Source organism: Macrotis lagotis, chromosome 1 (genome assembly GCF_037893015.1).
Source record: "Macrotis lagotis isolate mMagLag1 chromosome 1, bilby.v1.9.chrom.fasta, whole genome shotgun sequence".
In the NCBI taxonomy this organism is placed as follows: Eukaryota; Metazoa; Chordata; class Mammalia; order Peramelemorphia; family Peramelidae; genus Macrotis; species Macrotis lagotis.
In genome coordinates this window covers 750,199,806-750,220,460 of record NC_133658.1, presented here as the reverse complement: position 1 = coordinate 750,220,460, position 20,655 = coordinate 750,199,806, and the positions used below count along the sequence as shown (strand labels likewise).

Here is a 20,655-nt window from a genome sequence, read left to right as displayed (position 1 = left end):
ACTGGCCCTGGAGTCAGGAGACCTGAGTTTAAATCCAGTCTCAGACACTTAATGATTGCCTAGCTATGTGACCTTTGGCAAGTCACTTAACCCCATTGCCTTAAATAAAAGTAAAATAAAAAGGCAGAGGGCTTGCAGTTGCCAAAATCACATAGGTTCTGAGTTCAAATCCAACCTCAGACACAATATTTGGTTAGCTCTAGGACCTTGGGCAAGTCACTTAACCCCATTGCCTTGCCAAAAAAAGAAAAATCAGACAAGATTTCTTTAAAGATATTAACAATGACACTTTTCTCAATGACTCTATGATTAATGATATTAAGCAAAAAATACAGAGGAGACAAAAATTCATCAAATGCGTGTATGCAGGGGTGACTAGGTGGTACAGTGGATAGAGCACTGGTCCTGGAGTCAGGAGTACCTGAGTTCAAATCCAGCCTCAGACACTTAATAATTACCTAGCTGTGTGACCTTGGGCAAGCCACTTAACCCCATTGCCTTGCAAAAAATCTAAAAAAAAAAAAAAGCATGTGCATGTGTGTGCTGCATAATGGAGAACTGTCTGGGAAATAAAAAAGGGGTTTCCTACAGATAGTGAGGTCTTCCCAATCATCCTATTGGCAGATATCATGTTGAATGCATAAAGCCAAAAAACACTGCAGAACTTTCTAGAGGAGATTTGTAAGATTTTGGTCCAGCCATTCTCTAAAAGTCAAATAGATCAACATATAACTATTTGTCCAGTCAGCATGTTTATACAATATATGTGTATGTGTCTAGCTCGGATTCTGAAAAAATATATGTATGTATGCACGTATATGTATCCATGTATGTGTGCATAAATACGCTTATCTGTAATGACTGTTCATATAGGCAAAGAGTGAGACCCAGACTCAAACAGGTAAAGAGGAACAAATTGAATTGCATCAGTGGATTAGTTCTGTGCTTTTAATGACCCCAACCTCTCCCTGACACAAACAAGTCATGAAACACCATTATCCCTTTAGAATTAAAGCTGAGCAGTTAGATGGTCTGGTGGCGTCAGGAGGACCTGGGTTCAAATCCAGCTTCAGATACATGTGTGACCCTGAAGCAAGTCATTTAACCCTGACTGCCTCACAAAAAAAAAAAAAGAATTAAAGTTGAGCAAAGAGCACAAGAACAAAGAACAAAAAGAGAGGCACATGATATACATACAAAGTAAAAGAGTAGGATATTCTTATTTACAATGAGACGATTCCATTATAAACAATTATGGGAAGTCATGGACAAAAGTCACATATGGTGGAGAGGAATAGTTGGTTTGTAGTCTGTACCATTGGAGGAAATACCCATATCAATGAAATCTCAAATTCATTGAAGTACTAAAGTAACTTGATGGACGGCAGGGGATCAAAAGAGAGAAGGAGCTAAAAAACTATAAACTGACCCAAACCTATAAAGATCTGCTGTCAAGAAATGGAAAACATTTGACCCAGGACTTACAAACTGCTGTTTTTTTTTTTACTCTAACATGTCTTCAGTTCAGTGTTACCAATGATGTATTTGTAAAGGAGTAATCACTTGTATTTTCATTTCTACTGTTTCACACTGCATTTTAAAAGTTGTATGTGCATTTTCTAAAATTGGGAGCAGCAAAAAATGGTAGTTTCTGTCCACTAGGAAGTGACCTTCAATAAGACCCCCCCAAATTCTCAAACACATTCAACCACATATAAATTCAACAAATAACCACTATTCTTAAAGATTCCTTAGTATTGTCACAGACCTGCATAGCCATTTTTAACATCATACATTAGTTTCTTCATGATCCTTTAAATCTGAAAATAAAAGCATCAGAATTCTTTGGGAAAATGTGTATCACCAAAATCTGATCTAACCTAATAAGGCAATCTTATTGCCCATCATTCAAGACATTCAGTTGCTGAGTTACATATTTGCTATACTACTTAAAATTACAGAATTTGTTTTAGCTTGAATCCCCATTAGACTAAGACTTTATCTAGCCTCCACTTTCAATCATTTTCATGCTGCTTCTAGTCAAGTTCACATCATGGAAATAGCTCAAACAGCCTATCCCCAAATCTCAGACTTAATACACTATATTAGTTATATGGATAAAGGAAGACAAAGCTTTTTGAGCCCTGTGTTTGCCTTAGAAACAAATAAGTACCCTGTGTTTTCAGCAAACTGAATAATAAAAGCCAGGACTGTGTGGGATGTAAATAGGAAGCTGGTTCTTTTCAAGAACGTCATTCTGAAAATACTTTCCAAGTGAAATCTTAAAATTCAGAATTGTTCCTTGAGGCTTTAACCAAAAGTCATTTTATAGGTTAGGTTTTTTTTAAAGCGACATTATAAAATTCCAAGTTGTTCTAATGTGGATTCCCTTATTCCTAGGCAGTTTAAAGATGGCAACATGGAATTTAATTTCAACTGACTGATTTGATTGAAAGAGCTAAAGAAATTACTCAATGTTTAAAAAACAATTAACGAGAGCAGTAGAATAAAATTCAACTAGAAATGAGGGCCACTAAACTATATATAAGGATCCCAGTGGGTCAAATACTGAATTAATTTTAAAATGTAATAGTCTGAATTTTATCATATTGGGGGGGGGCGTGGTAAATATTTCCCAATTACATTTTAATTGGGACTGTTGTGGGACACATGTTTGCTACCTCTGACCTAGAGAGGTGAAACTACAGACCAAGTCAGGGAACAGTAGTCAAGACTGAAATTATTCAAAATCAAAAGGAAAAGGATGACTTCTTACCTGCTGAGTTGTGGCATCCTGCTGGACATAAGTTACCTGGCCTGGGTCTGTAAACAGTGTCTAGACAAAGGAGGAAAATACTTATCAAAGAAATCTCTAAGTAGATTACCTAGAAACTCCACATGAAAATTACCCTAGGCTAAGCACCCATTCCTGGGAGAGCTCTTTCTCACCATAGCTAGTCATAATCCTACATGAATAAATAAAACAGATTAGAATCTTACATTTGGCTAAAACCTTTTATTCAGGTGGCTCCAAAGAGATTTTTTAAGAGATGATTATCCTAAACTAAATACCACATGTCACTATTTTATATACAAGTAAAGCCAACTCTGGACCTTATCTGAATGTGGTAACAAAGTTTACAATAATTATGAACAAGAAATAACAAAACATTTCACATAAAACTGAAAGTATAGCTGAGGGTGGCATTGGGATTGTATGTGGAGGGGGTATCAAAGTACCCTTTAGTTTTCATTAAAAGTCCAACACTCCTCTAATCCTTGCAAATGGTGTTAAGTTGATCATGAAATCACAGACTCTTAGACTCCCTTGCCCAATGCATAATTTATACCTGTAAGCCAATAAATGATAATCTTATTTCTGTCTGAATTCCTTCAGCAACAGAGAACTCACTACATAATGAGACAGTTTGTTTGGTTATTGGACAACTCTAATAATTAAGGGTGTCTTTATGATTTCTACTCAAAATCTACCTCTCTATAACTTCAAGGCTTATACTTAATGTTCCCTTTAAATATAGAAGAGCTATATTTAATACCTCATTCAAACAAGAAAGCCTTAACAACAAATGCTACCTGAAAAGAATTATGACTCAGTCTTAACTAGTCGAGATTTTTGCTCTATTGCTGGATTTATTAAATTTTACAGTTCAGAGCTTGAAGGTAAATATAAAAACAATCATAACAATAACCAGTGTGATAAGCAGTCCCCTTTATATAAACAGTGCTACATTAAAAAACAATAAGGGTTAAGAATATGTAGACACACCAAAGACAAGAGTCTTGCCTCTTTTATTTTTTATGTATATTAAAAGTATTACATTAATGACAGCATGCTTTCTTCTTAGGAGCAACTTAAGCTTTCTGTTGAATGTTACATAAGGGAGAATTAATAATACTGGAATCCTAATGCAAATGAAAGAGCATTTATTTTAATAATCACTTGTATTAAGAATGCATTCATGGGCCAGCACAGGAAGCAACATATGGAAAACAAAGCTTAAAAAATGAGTGTAAAAGTTTCAGAAAAACATGAGGAGACAAATTAAAATCATGCAAAATGAAATGAGCAGACAAGGAGAACATCGTATACAGTAAGAGCAAAGGATGAACAACTATGAAAGCCTTAGCTTCTCTAACCAAGACAATGATCAAAGACAATTCTAAAGGAGCCAAGATAAAAAATGACATCCTCCTTCAGAGAAAGAAGTGATGAACACTGAATGCAGAATGGAGCATTATTGTTTATTCTTTATGTATTGTTCTTTTGTTTGTGAGTTGGTTTTTTTGGCAACATAGCCAATATGGAAATATATTTTGAATGGTTTCACATATATAAGTATAATCAAATTGCTTGCCTTCTCAAGGAGAGGGAGGGATGGGAGGGAAAGAATTTGTAATTCAAATTTCTTTAATTGTTAAAACATGTTGACATGTTATTAAGAAACATTTAATGAAATAAATATAAAAAATATATATCCATTTCTATTATAATAGCTTCATGCAGTCAATAAATCACCAACACAATTTGAACATCTTATATATAAACAGCATGCTTCTTCTTTTCACCTATGTTTGGCAGAAGTTATGCAGTCACTATAGACCTGATATTTTAAATACCACTTTTCCAAAGGAAAAACAATCTTTTTATTTTCTAGTTATGGACAAAGGGGAGAAGTCCAGAAATTCCATTTTTACATACCTGTGTGGCTTCCACAGGATGGATATAAACAAGGGTGTGCTCAGGAGCATCCACTGAAGTATAGGAAGTCCCATCTGCCGTGTAGACCACCTGCTGGGGGGCCCTGTCTTGATCATCACCATATACGATCTGCGCCACCGTGCCGCCCTCAGGAACAAAGTGCACCTGGGGCAATAAAGCAGACAACCCAAGTCATCTTCACTATATAGGGTTTGGCTAATGAAAAAATAATTTGGATAGATGGACCTATTATCTACTTTGAATTGCAGACTAGGAAGAAGACCTAATGAACTAATTCACTATTTTTTTTTACATTTTGCAACTAGCTTAAACTCACTGTACTCCAACTGAAGATGTGGCCATCACTCATTGAGAATTATAAGTATTTGGTTGATGGATGGAATCAAATGGGTCAAGAATAAAGAGTCAACTTCTCTCAAGAAAATAAAATTCCGGGGAGGCTAGGTGGTGCAGTAGATAAAGCATCAGCCCTGGAGTCAGGAGTACCTGGGTTCAAATCTAGTCTCAGACACTTAATAATTACATAGCTGTGTGGTCTTGGCCAAGCCACTTAACCTCACTGCCTAGCAAAAACCTAAAAAAAAAAAAAAAATTTAAAAAAAAGAAAATAAAATTCCTTTTTTCAAAACATTTGGAATGTATCTTATTTTTAGGTTTTTGCAAGGGAATAGGATAGAAATCAGAAACCATCTATGTAAATATCTCAAAGTCAGGATCATATGTGAAATCTTGGCTCTGATACCATACTTGGTCTTAGGCTTAAGTTATCACATTGGGTTTCCCATTGCAAAGAGAGTACAGTTTAATTCAAATCAACAAACATTTCGTCATAATCCCCTATGAAGTGACCCAGAAAAGGTAGGATGCAGAGAAAAAACCTTGGAATCTGGGAGGGTTCAAGGCCTACTTCTGGTAATCCTAGACAAGTCACTTAGCCTCTGAGTGACCCAGTTAGATTTCTAAAGTTGTAAGCTGAAGAATAATTGCTGATCTCCATTGGTATAAGAGATAGTTATGTAATATAGTGGATAGACCATCAGGCTTAGAGTCTAGCAAATCTGAGTTCAAATCTAGCCTCAGATACTAAGTTGTGTGACCCTGGGCAAGTCATTTAACCTCAGTTTCCTTATCTGTAAAATGAGATAAAGAAGGAAATGGCAAACCACTCCAGTATTTTTGCCAAGAAAATCCCAAATGGGGTCATGAAGAGTTGAACATGACTGAAATGATTGAATAGCAATCAATATATGACAGGAATGACTGAATAACAAACAGTAAAGGAAATTTTCTCAGAAAAATTCCCTCTAGCAGTAAAATCACAGCTTCAGACCAAAAAAAGAAGGGAAAACTGAGGTACCTTAATGTGTTAAGTGTTTGGATTACAAAGATTAATGATACCTCAAGGAATATTCAGAAATAGAAAATAACATAATGTATAATATGATGGAATCAAAGCAGAAGTCCATATACACATTAACTGTTTAAATGTCCATTAAATTGAAATCTATGGGAACAGACAAGTTTGCTTAATACAAAGAGAAAAAAAGAGAGGACCTAGGGCAGGTCCTTCAGTGACAACAACCAACAGTCAAAGGAAAACAAGAAAGAGAACTCAGGTAAGAAAAGAAATCGAAGAGAGCAGAAGTCAGAAGGGGACGAGAATAACCAGGAGAAAGGACTCTCAGGTGGAATAGAAAAGAACATAAGGGGCAAGACTGAGAATACTGAGCAAGACTGAAAGAGAATAATCAGCTGAGTCTTAAGACTGAGAAACAAGAAAAGGATTTTGAGAGGGTAGAGCAGAAAAGATATAAAAGGTACTCTGACAAGAAAAGATATATTGAGAGCCCTTGAGACTTAAAACAGGACACAAGGAGTCAAGGGTTCTTCCCTCAAGCTTGACCCCTGCCATGCCACCAGAGCAAATGCAGAGACAAGAAAGCTGTGGTGGAGTGAATCAATGCTGTGTCCTTGCTGAATATCCTTTCCGTGCTCTACTGCAGAAAATTTCTTTGAGTTAAATGTGAAAAAAAATGCATATTTAGTTAAGGTTCTGAATAATAGTTAAATATGGCTAGAATGCAGAGAATAAGAATTAATAACCAAGCATTTATTACGTGACAAGCACTACGATAACCAAGTGTGAGAATGCAAAGAAATGCAAAAAAAAAAATTAATCATAATCATAATCCCTGCTGTTGAATAACTCACAGACTATTAGGGAAGACTACATGCAATCAACTAGATACAAACAAGATATAGACAAATTGGTGATAATGCGAAATCAGGCTAAAGACTTAAGTAGAAGCCAAACTGGGAAGGGTTCAAAGACAAGGGTCAGAGATCAATGATTTATCTTATAGATTATAGGGAGCTACTAGGGATTTCTGAGCAGAAGAGCATTCACATTCAGATTTATGTATTAGCAAAATTATTTTGGCAGTCATACATAGGATGGTTTGGAGTGAAAGAGAGGCAATGAGACCAGTGAGGAAGCAATTGCACAAGTTAAAGCTTAAAAAATCATGGGGACCAAGATTAAGATGGTGGCCATGTAAATAGAGAGAAAAGGATGGATCCAAAATATATTGTAGAGACAGATTCAAAAGGACTTGACAGTTGATAGAATTACATGGTAAGGAAGAAGAAAGTCAAAGATGATGGAAGGGAATTCAAGCTTTGGTGGCTAGGAAGATAAAATTATTATCAACAAAAATAGGGATAGATAAAATTGAAAGAGAACGTTTTGAACATGTTGAGTATAAGGTATTGGTGGGCTATTTGGGTGATGTCTTGTAAGACTGGAGTCTAGGGGGAAATTTAAAGTTTGGTAAATAGATGTGACAAGCATTTTTTTAGTGGTGATGACTTTCCCCCCAATCTAATGTGATAGATGCCTCCCTATCCCCCTGTCTGAATCAGCAGACCCAGTGCTCTAAAGATAGGAATTGATAGCACAAGACAGGATCTGAGATATTAAGGAGTTGGAGAAGGAAGCAGTAGCATAATTAAAGAGTGGCAGAATGGGCTCCTGAGAGGGTGCTTGGCTGTGGGAAGCATTATATCATTAAAGGTTTTGGAAAAAATAAATAAATAAAACATAAGCTCTTTGAGGGAAGAGGCATAATGCCTCTAGCAATCAGCAGAGTAGATTGCATTAATTAACTGGTTAAATGTCCATTAAATTGAAATCTGTGGGAGCAGTCAAGTTTCCTAAGGCAAAGAGAAAAATGAGAGGACCTAGGGCAGGTCCTTCAGTGATACCACCAATAGCCAGAAGAGAACAAGAAAGAGAACTTAGGTAAGGAAAGAAATTGAAGACAGCAGAAGTCAGAAGGGGATGAGATTAAACAGGAGAAAGGATCAATATGTGAAATGTTGTAGAAAGTTCCAAAAGGGGCAAAACTGAGACAATGCTACAAAGTTTAGTAAATTTAGAAATAGTCATTGATGGTCTCAGGCTCCAATATGAGTCACAGTGTCAAAAATTAGGTTGCTATGGGCTGAGAAGCCAATAGAGGCAGGAGGGAGGATGAAGCACAGAGGTAAAGGATCTAGGGGCTATGCTTGATGCTAAGGCTATACAGACAAAAATAAAACAATACTTACCCTCAAGGGGATTACATTTTATTGGAAAAAAACAACTTGCACACATATGAATAAATACAAAAAATATGACATAAGGAATGAAGCTGTTAAGGTACCAGCAGAAAGAATGACCTCTATCAAAGCAGGTCACCTTCTTGGCAATTTGTGTCCATAGAAGGTTACTAGAATATTGAGGGAGTAAATGACTTGGTCCAGAGTCATACAGCCAGGATAAAAGAGAGAGAAAGGTAGGAGTGGCAACTTGAACTGAAGTCATCTTCCTGGTTCTAAGATCAACTCTTTATCCATTATATGGCTTCTGCAGATACAAACATTACAAAACTATACACAATTCTGAGGGGATATTAGCAGTAAAGAGTGACCCTTGAGCTGAATTTTGAAGGGAAGTAGGATGCTAAAAGGCAGAAGGGAGGAAGGAAGGCATTTCAGACATAAAGGAAACTGTTTGTGCAATGGAACTGAGATAGAATACCCTGAATGAGAATCCACAATAAGTCAGTTAGTCTAGAACATATATTTTGCAAAGGAAAATACAATAAGCTGGGAAATAGACTGGGGCCAAACTGCAAAAGGCTTTGACTACCAAACAGAAGAGCTCAGACACATGTTCAACAGTTCCATGAAGACTGGAGAGGGAAGGAGGGGGGCAAGAAGAGCCATTAGGAGGGGACTGCAATAGTCAAAGCTGAAAAGGAATGAGGGTCCAAACTAGATAGTGTAAGTGGCTGTATGAGTGGAGAGAAGGGGACAAAAGGGAGAGGTGGAGAGATGTTGTGCAGTTGGAATTAACAAGGTTTAACAACTGATGGCATATAACAAATAATATTAAGTGAAGAATTGAGAATGATCCTGAAGTTGCCAAGCTAGGTGATGGGAAGAATGATGATACCTCAATAGGAATAGGAAAATAAGAAGAGTTGAGTTTTTAGAGAGTGAATTTTGTTGGGGGCACGTTGAGTTTGAGAAAATGTCAGGGTCAAGGAAAGCTGTCTTTAAAAGGAGAAACCTACAAATTGCTTGCCTTCTCAAGGGGACAGAAGAATAAAAGGGAGAAGAAGGCAGGGAGAGAATTAAGCTTTAAAAATGAATGTTGAGGGGCGGCTATGTGGCATAGTGGATAAAGCACCGACCCTGGAGTCAGGAGTACCTGGGTTCAAACCCGGTCTCAGACACTTAATAATTACTTAGCTGTGTGGCCTTGGGCAAGCCACTTAACCCCGTTTGCTTTGCAAAAACCTAAAAAAAAAAAAATGAATGTTGGGGCAGTTAGATGGTGCAGTGTATAAAGTGCCAGCCCTGAAGTCAGGAGAACTGAGTTCAAATCCAGTTTCAGACACTTAAAAAAATATTACCTAGCTATCTGACTTTGGGCAAGTCACTTAACCCCTTTGTCTTACAAAAAAAAACAAACAAATATAAAAATGAGTGTTAAAAAAAATCCTTACATGTATCTGGGGGGAAAATAAAATACTAAATAAACTTTTAAAAAAGTAAAATGAAAAATAAAAGAAGCTTGAGCATTTTTGTAAGCAGAAGGGAAGGATTTAGTATTTTAAAATAGACCAAAGAAATGGAGGAGAACTAAGAGATGAGATAATTTCCCAAACAAAATGAAAAAGGGTTGAAGAGTACAACTGGAAAGTTGAGCATTGACAAAAACAGGATTATCTTCTCCTCTGAGTTTGGAAGAATGGGTAACAAAATGGAGAAATTTGTATCAAAGAAGTCAAGATAAGAGAATTCATGATGAAAAGTATGAATCTTCTCAGAAAAATAACGTATCTAATGTGACAGAAGGTATGGGGATAGAATTAGGGACCTGAGGAGATATTTTCAGAATATAGAGGATATGGAGTTTGCTAGGAAGTCAAACTGTTAATACTAAACCAAGTCCTAGAATAGCCCCTTTCATGTTAGATAACAATTTTAAAGTCTATTTATCTCTTCTTCCAATAATATTCAACAACTCAGATGGCTAAGGATGAAGAAGATCCAAGGTTATAGATTAGCAGAGTACATGTAGAATGACAAGGTAACAAGAGTTTTGAGAGAAGAGAGGACTCCACTTTAATGAACTGGTTTGGTTATCTACAGGGTCAAGACTGTGAACTAGAGTAAAACATGGGAAGGATTCAGGGCCCTGAGTTTACAAAGAAGATGAAAAGAGGATCTAAAGGAGTGAGGTTAGTGAGAAAGTGAAAGACAAGTCACAATGTTAAGAGCGGGAATCTCAGTTGAAGAGTTCAAGGTAATGTGAAGGGTAAGGTGTGACTACTCTTATGGAAAACCAAGGGAGAATGAAGATGACAGATAAGATGTTAGACAAGCTTTACCATAAATGTTAAATCCCCAAGATTGGAAGCAGGGGTTAGAAGTGAGATAAAAAAAAAAAAAGAGTGAGAGATGTACAGAAGTATTTGAAGAAGGAAAGGAACTTGTTATAACTGGTTGCTATGAACTGCTATGAACAGAAGAAAGCTAAGTTGCTGGAGATGGGAGTAAAAGGAAGGTCTTCAAGAGCAATGGAAACAAGAAATACAATGACTCAAATTTAACCTCTGTGAGTCTACAGGACAGTAAGAGAACAAATCAATATTTTATAGGGTAGCAAGGTATAAGCTGTTTTCAATAGAAAACCAGGTTTTACTTAGTGATTAAAGGTAAGAGTACAAAAAGAACAGATTAGGGAATGGAGGTAAATGTGTTGCCAATAAAGTGAGGTTCTAGAAGGAATAGAGGAAGGATAGGATAAAGAAGGCAAAGAGACTTTGAAGTCTAGGTCTGGATCTAGGAAACTGGAAGAGTGAATAGGGCCAGAAATTTTCCCTTGGGTAGATGGCAACTCTGAATCAGAGGAATGGGGAGAAATAGGAATCTGCTAAGCATAGCAAAGGGAAATCATCAACTAGGGAAATTCTTGGAGACTAAATTGACTTCAAAGTTTTAACTAAATGTAGATGATAATCTCTTCTAATAGTTTCTCCTAGGTGTAGTCTCCTATTGATTTCAGTGAGGAAAGAAAGGAAGCAAATGGTGACAAGAAGGTGTCCTGAACATGAAGAAAGAGGTCTCTAATGCTCTTTTCTATTTTGTAGAATTTGTATTTTATGTCATCAACCAGAAGAGAATAAGTGGGGCAGCTAGGTGATGCAGTGGATAGAGCATCAGCCTGGGAGTCAGGAGTACCTGAGTTCGAATGCGGCCTCAGACACTTAATAATTACCTAGCTGTGTGGCCTTGGGTAAGCCACTTAACCCCACTGCCTTGCAAAAAAAACTAAAAAACAATTTTTTTTAAAAAAGAAGAGACTAAGTGTTTAATGTTTGTTAAAATGAGTATTGTAATACTGGATTTTAAAATTTTAGAAAAATTGGAAACATCTTTCTTAAAATTAAGTAGATGCCCTGAGCTTTAAACCTAAAAGAATATGACAATAGGTGTATTTAGTTCTCTTTGCACAAAGCTTCTGCCTACCCAAAACTCCCGGGCAATGGGGAAGAAAGACAGTTTTGAGCAGCTAGGTGGAGCAATGGACAGAGCACCAGCCCTGGAGTCAGTAGGACCTGGGTTCAAATCCGAACTCAGACACTTAACAATTACCTAGCTGTGTGACTTTGGGCAAGTCATTTAACCCTACTGCAAAAAAAAAAAGAAAAAGAAAAAAGACAGTCTGAAAATAAAAGGAGAGCAAAGAAGAGTTATAAGTTCTATTAAGGACCATACTAAATAAATATGTCTGATATGACATATTAAAAAGATATTAAGATTTGTAGGTCTAAATGAATTCACTCCTTCTAAACTAGGACATTATGTAATCAATACATTTATTCTGTTACTCAAATATTGTTGCTCAAAATATTTTTTCAACTGCCTCAAGGTAAGAGTTAAAAGTTAAAAAAATTATCCCATTATTTTATAGTCTCAAAATACTTTTTACTAAAAATAATGTTTTCCAGATTGATCAACAGGTTTACACATTAAAACTAACAATAAAAATTATTTTTCAAAAAAATCAAAACCCTTCTTGAAAGGAAGAGACTTGTAACTAATTTTCAAAAGCAGCTTTCTAAATAAGGTTTGAGTAATAACATCACCAAAGTAAGGAAAGGGGATAATACTCACTTAGGAGGTAAGTTTGGGGGGCAGGATATGTTAATTTACATAGAGATACTTTGTATCTTTATGGTGAGCTCAATACTTCATAGACAATTTTGCTGGTATGGGTATTCCCACCACCATGAATATCAAAATCCCTCAGCAACTAATTGCATGACTTTTAAGAATTGCTGGGAGAAAAAAAATTCAAAACACTCCAGCCAATCTCATCATAAGTCTTGGGGCAAGTTCTTACACAAATGACAACATCAGGCCTGCCTGAACTTGTACTCTTCAGAAATGGCCTTACAGAGCCCAAGGGAAGCTCCATGCCAGTGAGTCGGGACTTTTGTGAAGGGGTTTTGTGTATTAAAAAGCCATGATCCTCAGTGATTAATATGCAACAAGCCAAAGTTAAAAACTCCTGAGAACTAACATACAAAAAGGGAGGTTTAAGCAAAACACCAGCTGGGTCTCATGGATAGCTAGAAAGAAAAGAATAACAGGCAATCACTGATGACCCTATAAATGGTGAATCAGTTCATTTAGCACAATTATGCCACTATATTAAACCAAGAAATTGCTATAATACCAAAATCATAAAGTATTTCTTCACCTGTGCAGTACTCTGTTCATGTTCGGCAGATGTAGACCACACCTGCGATGCTTCAGATTTGGAGTCCATCTCACTGCTTTGTGGTGACTCCAAGACAGCTGGCCCCTAGAGTGGCATTAGGCAGAAAAGTCTCATTTGACTGTCATATATTTAAATTATGGAAGATCCAGTGATCTGCCTTTAGTGTACCTAAAAAGAGAAAAAGGAATTAAGATTTCAAGTAGACTTAAAAAATTCTCATCACATTATATCTTTGTAGGAAAAGAAGGCAGGCAAGGCAGGAAGGAAGGAACGAGGGAAGGAAGGGTGGAAGAGAGGGAGGGAGGAGAGGGGGAGGAGGGAAGGAAGAGGGAAGGAAGGAAGTTAGGGAGGGAGGGGAAGAGGGAGGAGGGGAGGAGGGGAAGGGAGGAAGGAGAGGGGAGGAGAAGGAAGAAGGGGAAGGGGAAGAAGGGGAGGGGAGGAGGAGAGGAAGGGAAGGGGAAAGGGAGGGGGAAGAGAGGAAGTGGGGAGGATGGATGGATGGATGGAAGGAAGGAAGGAAGGAAGGAAGGAAGGAAGGAAGGAAGGAAGGAAGGAAGGAAGGATGAATGGACAGACTTTTACTTACAGAGTACACCTTAGAATAAAGATAGGAAAACAAACAGAAACTTTTAAGTCACCTCCTAGACCTGACTTGACCTCTTTCCCTTCACCAGAAATATGTAGTACAATGGAGAATATCAAAGAAGGATGAATAATGTCAGGAAGGTCTAAAATTGCTGAATCTTGGGGAAGGTTAGTCTAAAACTTGTTTCACTATCAGTTGGAAGAGTATTTCATGCTTCACTCAATCAAAAACCTTGCTAAAAATCCAGATATAGATCTATTATGTAATAAAATGATTTTTTTTCTAGGGTTTGCAAATTGGTTTTGATCCAGCTATAGATTCCTTCCTTTTGCCAAATAAGGAACTTTAAACATACATATTTTCATTTCTGATTATGATGAAATATTAAACCCTTTAAAAGCATCTTGTGATCTACTGATTTGAGGTCAGGCTTCTCTGTTAAGAGATCAATCTGCCCTGACCCCATCCACTGTGACCAAAAACAGTACTCTCTAGTTTAATAACACAGCTTAGTCACAAGACAATTGAAAACATTGCACTTTAAACTTCCACCCTCTAAGAACAAAGTCCTCACACACTAGAGGATATTGAGATTTTCCAAAAATAGAATTTCTTTAGACAATCTATTTCCCCACACCATTTATCAGACTTTTTATATACCAATGCCTTTCTGCACTAAAGAAAGGTTAAAAAAAAGTCATTATAACTCCATGTTACATAAAAGGTTTTCTTTTCAATTTAAGATAAATTCCATAAGGAAACTCTCAAAATTACTCAGTTGTACTGAAATTTATTTGATTTAATAGTGCTTTCAATAAGTGAATTTTAAACTAGGGCATAAGATTTTGAGTATTACTGTCATCCCTTAGGGGCAACTACCTATTTGGTTTAATTTTTTCATTGTTTTTGTCTCTTTATCCAGAGAAACTTGAATGTAGAAGGTACTCAATAATAAATGCTGTAGGAAATAAATTATACACAACTTCAAATTTGAGGAAGAAAAACTGACAGCTCAAAACTTAACAATTTCGAAAATGTAAACCACAAGGTTTACTTTGATATCCAGAGGAGTACTGCTAATTTTTAAAAGCAAGTCCAAATAATTTTAGTTTATGTGAAATATCTGTCAATCTTATACCATAAATCAGTGATAGGAAAATTTAGGATTTTGATTAATGGAGGCAAATCCTTTCTAATTCCTATATTACTGTGCATTTTAAAAGCAAATATTAATCATTAATTATTAATTACATTACATACATTACATTACAAGATCACATTTCAACAAACTTTTATTAAGTAGCAAAGTTAATAGAAATAGCATTGAACTTGGAAGTCAGGTGAGCTATAGTCAGATCTTGGCTCTATCATAACTCTATTGGCTCTAGAACTCTGTCATTTAACCTCTTTCTTCATTTGCAAAAAAGGATAATAGGGCAAATAGGTGGGACAGTGGTTAGAGCCCTGGCCCTGGAGTCAACAGGACCTGAGTTCAAATCTAGCCTCAGACACTTAACAATTACCTACCTATGTGACCTTGGGCAAGTCATTTAACCCCATTGCCTTACAACCCCCCCCCAAAAAAGGCTAATGAATTTAATACCCACTTCATAGTATTAATGTGAGAGAAATATTTTTGTAAATCATGAAGTACTCTAGAAATGTCAGTTATTATTAACCTCTGCTCAGTTGAGGACTTGAGTAATAAAATATTTAAATAATATCAAAAATGATCAAATATGTACTTTATATATCATTGGTACTTAATCCAATACTCATTGGATTGGAAATAAATTGAAGATATGAGTTCCTATCCCCCGAGAAGTTAAAAATCTGCCTGAAGATAAAATTTACATCACACTTAAAAAAAAATGTGAACAAGTACATGTAATTGTATAACATATTAACTATAAACTGGCTGCACATTATTATCAAGAAAGGTATAAAATAGAGAGATATATGCATGATAAAGGTGTCTGCCAATATCAAGGAGTATGTTCAACAGAATTCAAACTGAAGGAGTCTCTATATATGGCAAAGTCTTCTAGATATTCCTATTTATAAGTTATCCTATGTTGACTCCATCAAGTCTTTGAACATTACAGAGCATCCTAAATGAGATCTAGAATCACTCAAAAAGAGATAGTCAAACCAACCATCCAGAAAAACAAAGAGGGTGAAGAATATCTAAGATAGATCTGCTCCATCAATATATCCATCCTGAAAATACACTAAAGTAGTACAGAGAGCTCAGCCCACTGTTGAGTAAGAGGAGGAAAGCAGGCTGAAATTAATTTTAGAAAAGTATACTGTACATTTAATGATCCTAAATATCTTCCTGAAACAAAGGCCCATATTCTTAATAACAATGTCCTTCCAGTGACACTTTATGGTTACTGGTCTGGGATTTACGGTGCAATCAAAGGACAATGGGAAGCCCCAAAATGAGTAGGTACAGTCTATAACACATAGCAGGGGAGTTCTGTAAAGAATAATATCAGAGCAGAACCAGGGGAACGTTGTACAAAGTAATAGCAATATTATATATTAATTAACTGTGAATGACTTAACTATTCTTAACGATATCATAATTCAAGAGAACATCAAGACTCATGATGAAAAATGCTATCCACTTCCAGAGGAAGAATTGATGGATTCTGAAAGCTGATCAAACCATATTACTTTTCACACTTTTTCATACTTTTTTGTATACTCTTTCATAAAATGACTAATAGGAAAATAGTTTGCATGATTACATATGTATAACCTATAGCAAATTACATGCCATCTTAGGGAGGAAGGGGAGACTAGAATTCAAATTTTTTTAAAAAACTGAATGTTAAAAATTGTTTTTTACTTTGAATTGAAAAAATAAATATTAAAAAAAAAAAGCAAGGGGAAAAATGTTCTCAGAAAGAAATATAAATGGAAAAGAAAGTGGGCCAGTCATGCAGCAAAACAGGGGTTCACAGATGGAAAGCATATGTACTTCACTGGTATCTAGGCAAAGAAATGTGGAAGCAAAAGGTCTAGTCTACTGCAGCAATACCCTGTTGAAGATTTATGGAAGCATATGGATAAGTTACATCGCAAGTCTTTTTTTTATTAGTTTTTTTTTTTTTGCAAGGCAATGGGGTTAAGTGCTTGCCCAAGGCCACACAGCTAGGTAATTATTAAGTTGTCTGAGGTCATATTTGAACTCAGGTCCTCCTGACTCCAGGGCCGGTGCTCTCTCCACTGCACCACCTGGCCGCCCCTATCACAAGTCTTTTAAAATTGTCTTTGATTACTGTTTTGCTGAGAATAGTTAAGTTTATCAGACTTGATCATTCCATAATATCGCTGTTAAGATGTATAATGTTCTCCTTGTCACTTCACTCAGTTTCAGTTCATATAAGTCTTTCAGGGTTTTCTGAAATCTGCTTGTTCATTATTTCTTATAGAGCAATAATATTCCATTATATACACCACATCTTATTCAGCCATTCCCTCAATTTGCAATTCTCTGCCACCACAAAAAGAGTTGCTATGAATATTTTTGTATTTTGGGTATTTTTTCCCTCTTTTTTTGTTATCTCTTTGGAAAACAGATCGAGTGATGGTATTGTGGGATCAAAAGGTTAAGTAGTTTTTTTTGCTCTTTGGGCCTAGTTTCAAATTGATCTCCAGGATGGCTGGATCAATTCACAACTCCATCAATAGTACATTAGTATCCCAATTTTCTCACAACCCCTCCAATGTTATTTCTCTTTTATGTCATATTATCCAATCTGATTGGTGTGAGATGGTACCTCAGAGTTCTTCTAAACTGCATTTCTTTAATTAATAGTGATTTATGACTATATGTCTATATGTCTATATATGTCTATATGTCTATATATAGACATATATATCTATATATGACTATATGTCTATATATGACTATATGTAGCTTTGATTTCTTCTTCTGAAAACTGCCTTTTCATAAACTTTGACCATTTATCATTTGGGGAATGATTTAAATTCTTTTAAATTTGATTGTCCTATATCTATTTTATTAATGAGGCCTTTATCAGAAAAACTGACTGTAAAATTTGTTTCCCACTTACCTGCTTTTCTTCTAATCTTGACTGAATTGATTTTGTCTGTGCAAAAACTTTTCACTTTAATGTAATCAAAATTATCCATTCTGAACTTCACAATGGTCTCTATCTCTCTTTGGTCATGAATTCTCCTCTGCAAAGATCTGAGGTAAAAAATTCTTTCCTCTTCTAATTGGTTTATAGTATCACTCTTTATGCCTAAATCATGCACCTATTTCAACCTTATCCTGATAAAGGGTATGAGATGTTGGTCTATGCCTAGTTTCTGCCATACCAATTTACAATTTTCCCAGGAATTTTTGTCAAATAGTGAGTTCTTATCACAGAAGCTGGAGTATTTGGAGAAAATAAATTTTTTATAAAATCAAACTCTAAGGAAATATTGCAGCATCATGAAAGTTTATCTTTGGTATCTTCCCTTTTTCTTCTTCTCCAACCTCAAGGCCTTTGTGATGTCCTCTGAAAAGTATACCACCCATCAAGACCTACTTCTCATTCCAGGGCTCCATGTTCTAAAATGATCCTTCCCTCTTCTACTTCCTTCCCTTAACAAAAAAAAATAATAATAGTAATTTCTATACTCTCAGTGAGACTGTCTTAATTGGGGATCATGAAGAATGAAATCTGATTAAAGTAATTCACACAAAATACAATTCACACAAATGAAAGTAATTCACACAAAGACATGAATCAGTCAATTAAAAGAAAGTCAGGTGCTTTGTCCTTATACTAAATGAGCTTGAGTAGAATTTTTAAGGAAAATGAATGAAAAAAAATTATCAAACTTTTACCATATGCTAGCACTAAGTACTGAATGGAGGGGATACAGATGCAAAAAGGCCCATTCCTGCCCTCAAGGAGCTCATATTCTAATAAAAGAAGATAATTTAAACAAGGAATGGTGGCAAGGGAGAAATGACATGAAGGTGGTATCATGGCATGAAGAAGTCCAGAAAGCACCAATGTGGTAGAGTCTGGTAGAGTTATGAAAGTGATAGAGAAGTAGAGCTATGAAAACTCTCCTCACTTGGGAGCATTGGGTCCCAAGGTAGATTTCTCATAAGAGAATTTTCCTTGTGGGTTGAGTTTCCTCCTGTCGTATCTTCACGACTCCCACATAGAAAATGAGGATAGAAGGATGGGGAAGGGGATCACATATTGGAAACTCATTTCTGAAGTAAAGGGTCCACATTTGGAAGATCATGATGAAACAAATAATGAAAGACAATGATTTTTGCTTGAATGTCCTGAGAGATTGGAAGCACAATAATATTCTGGTTTATGAAGAACTCTAAGTAAAGCAGGCTCTCAATATTCTATATATGAGCTCCTTATCCAAGAATGAATTTTAAAATACATCTGAGTCTGTAATATATAGTGCACAGTTCTTTTAACACAGTAGACTTGCAGTTGCTCCAGTACCTCATTTAAGGATCCATTCAGACATTCTCTTTTTTTTTTTTAAAGACAATGGGGTTAAATGGCTTGTCCAAGGCCACACAGCTAGGTAATTATTAAGTGTCTGAGGCCCGATTTGAACTCAGGGACTCCTGACTCCAGGGCCGGTGCTCTGTCCACTGCACTACCTAGCTACCCCCCCAGACATTCTCTTAAGCAGCTCCTGGGTATACCACAACAGTGGGTAGAGCATGGGCCCTGAAGTCAGAAAGACCTGTGTTCAAATTAGGCCTCAGACACTCACTAGCTGTGTGATTTGCCTCGCATCCAGAGTCATCTCCAGTCATCCTGATTCACATGTGGCCACTGGACTCGGACAAAAGTGAAGTAGAAAATGAGGTGGTGAATTAGCATAGCTCACACTCAAATCCAATTCATGTGCTTGGCACAGCATCACCTCCCTAATGTCATGATCTTCTTGGAGAAGAAAGGACAAGTATCATCATCATCATCATCTTTATCATCATCATCATCATCATCATCATCATATCATCCTCATCACTGTCACCATCATCCTGTGTTCAGAGTCAATCAAATATTTAGGAAGCACCATGTTCCAAGCACTATGCTAATATCACCAGCCCTGGCAAAACAAAGAAAAATAAAAGATCTCGGCCCTCAAAGAGCTCCCATTCTTACAAGGACATAATCATGTAGGAGAGGCACAATCCCTACACATCTGGAGCTTAAAATCTAGTAAGGGAAAGGAACATACATACAGCAAGGACATTAGAGTTACAAAGTAAGGTAATATTGGGGAGAAAGGGTAGAGAGCAAGTTGATCCAGGCTTTATAAAAATGAGTAAGAATTGGGCGGCTAGGTGGTGTAGTGGATAAAGCACTGGCCCTGGAGTCAGGAGTACCTGGGTTCAAATCCGGTCTCAGACACTTAATAATTACCTAGCTGTGTGGCCTTGGGCAAACCACTTAACCCCGTTTGCCTTGCAAAAACCTAAAAAAAAAAAAAGGAATAAGAATTAAACACCTGAAGTGGGGTGGGGCGGGGCGGGGGGGGGGGGGGGGGGGGGGAGTAAAATGACATTCCAGGCTTGGGAAAAATTTTAGCAAAGAAGTGGAAGTGGGAAAGGGAGAGAATTTATTCAAAGTTAATTGCAAATTATAAGAAAGGGAATTTAATTCAATTCAACAAACATTTATTAAATGTCAAATACACTAGGTACTGGGTACAAAGAGAGTATAAAAAGGTTTGATTAGGCTGAAAATATAGAGAAGAGCAAAATTGTGGAAAGTTTTGAACACCAGGAAAAGGAATGTAAACTCTACTTTGTGAGCAAGAGGAAGCCACTGAAGATTTGTAAGCAGAGGAATGGCATGACCAGAGTTATATATAAGGAAGATTATTCTGGCAAGATGAACAAATCCAAGAAAGGAGACAGTTGATACAAAAACATCTATTAGAAGTCTATGAAAAAATAATCTAGACAAG

The 20,655-nt window shown here is 36.4% G+C and overlaps 1 protein-coding gene across 6 annotated transcripts in view; it reads right to left on the bottom strand.

The window, feature by feature from the left end:
* The window catches only part of PRDM10 (PR/SET domain 10), a 150,567-nt gene that overhangs the window by 100,956 nt on the left and 28,956 nt on the right, over positions 1–20,655 (bottom strand). For 5 of the 6 annotated variants that reach the window (XM_074216304.1, XM_074216305.1, XM_074216303.1 and 2 more), the window contains exons 2-4: positions 13,062–13,250; positions 4,721–4,885; positions 2,777–2,836 (exon numbers count right to left, since the gene is read on the bottom strand). In XM_074216304.1, coding sequence (XP_074072405.1) covers positions 2,777–2,836; positions 4,721–4,885; positions 13,062–13,130 — 294 coding nt within the window. In that variant the 5' untranslated portion in view covers positions 13,131–13,250. The remainder of the gene's footprint in view (positions 1–2,776; positions 2,837–4,720; positions 4,886–13,061; positions 13,251–20,655) is intronic. The other variant, XM_074216302.1, reaches the window with a different exon arrangement.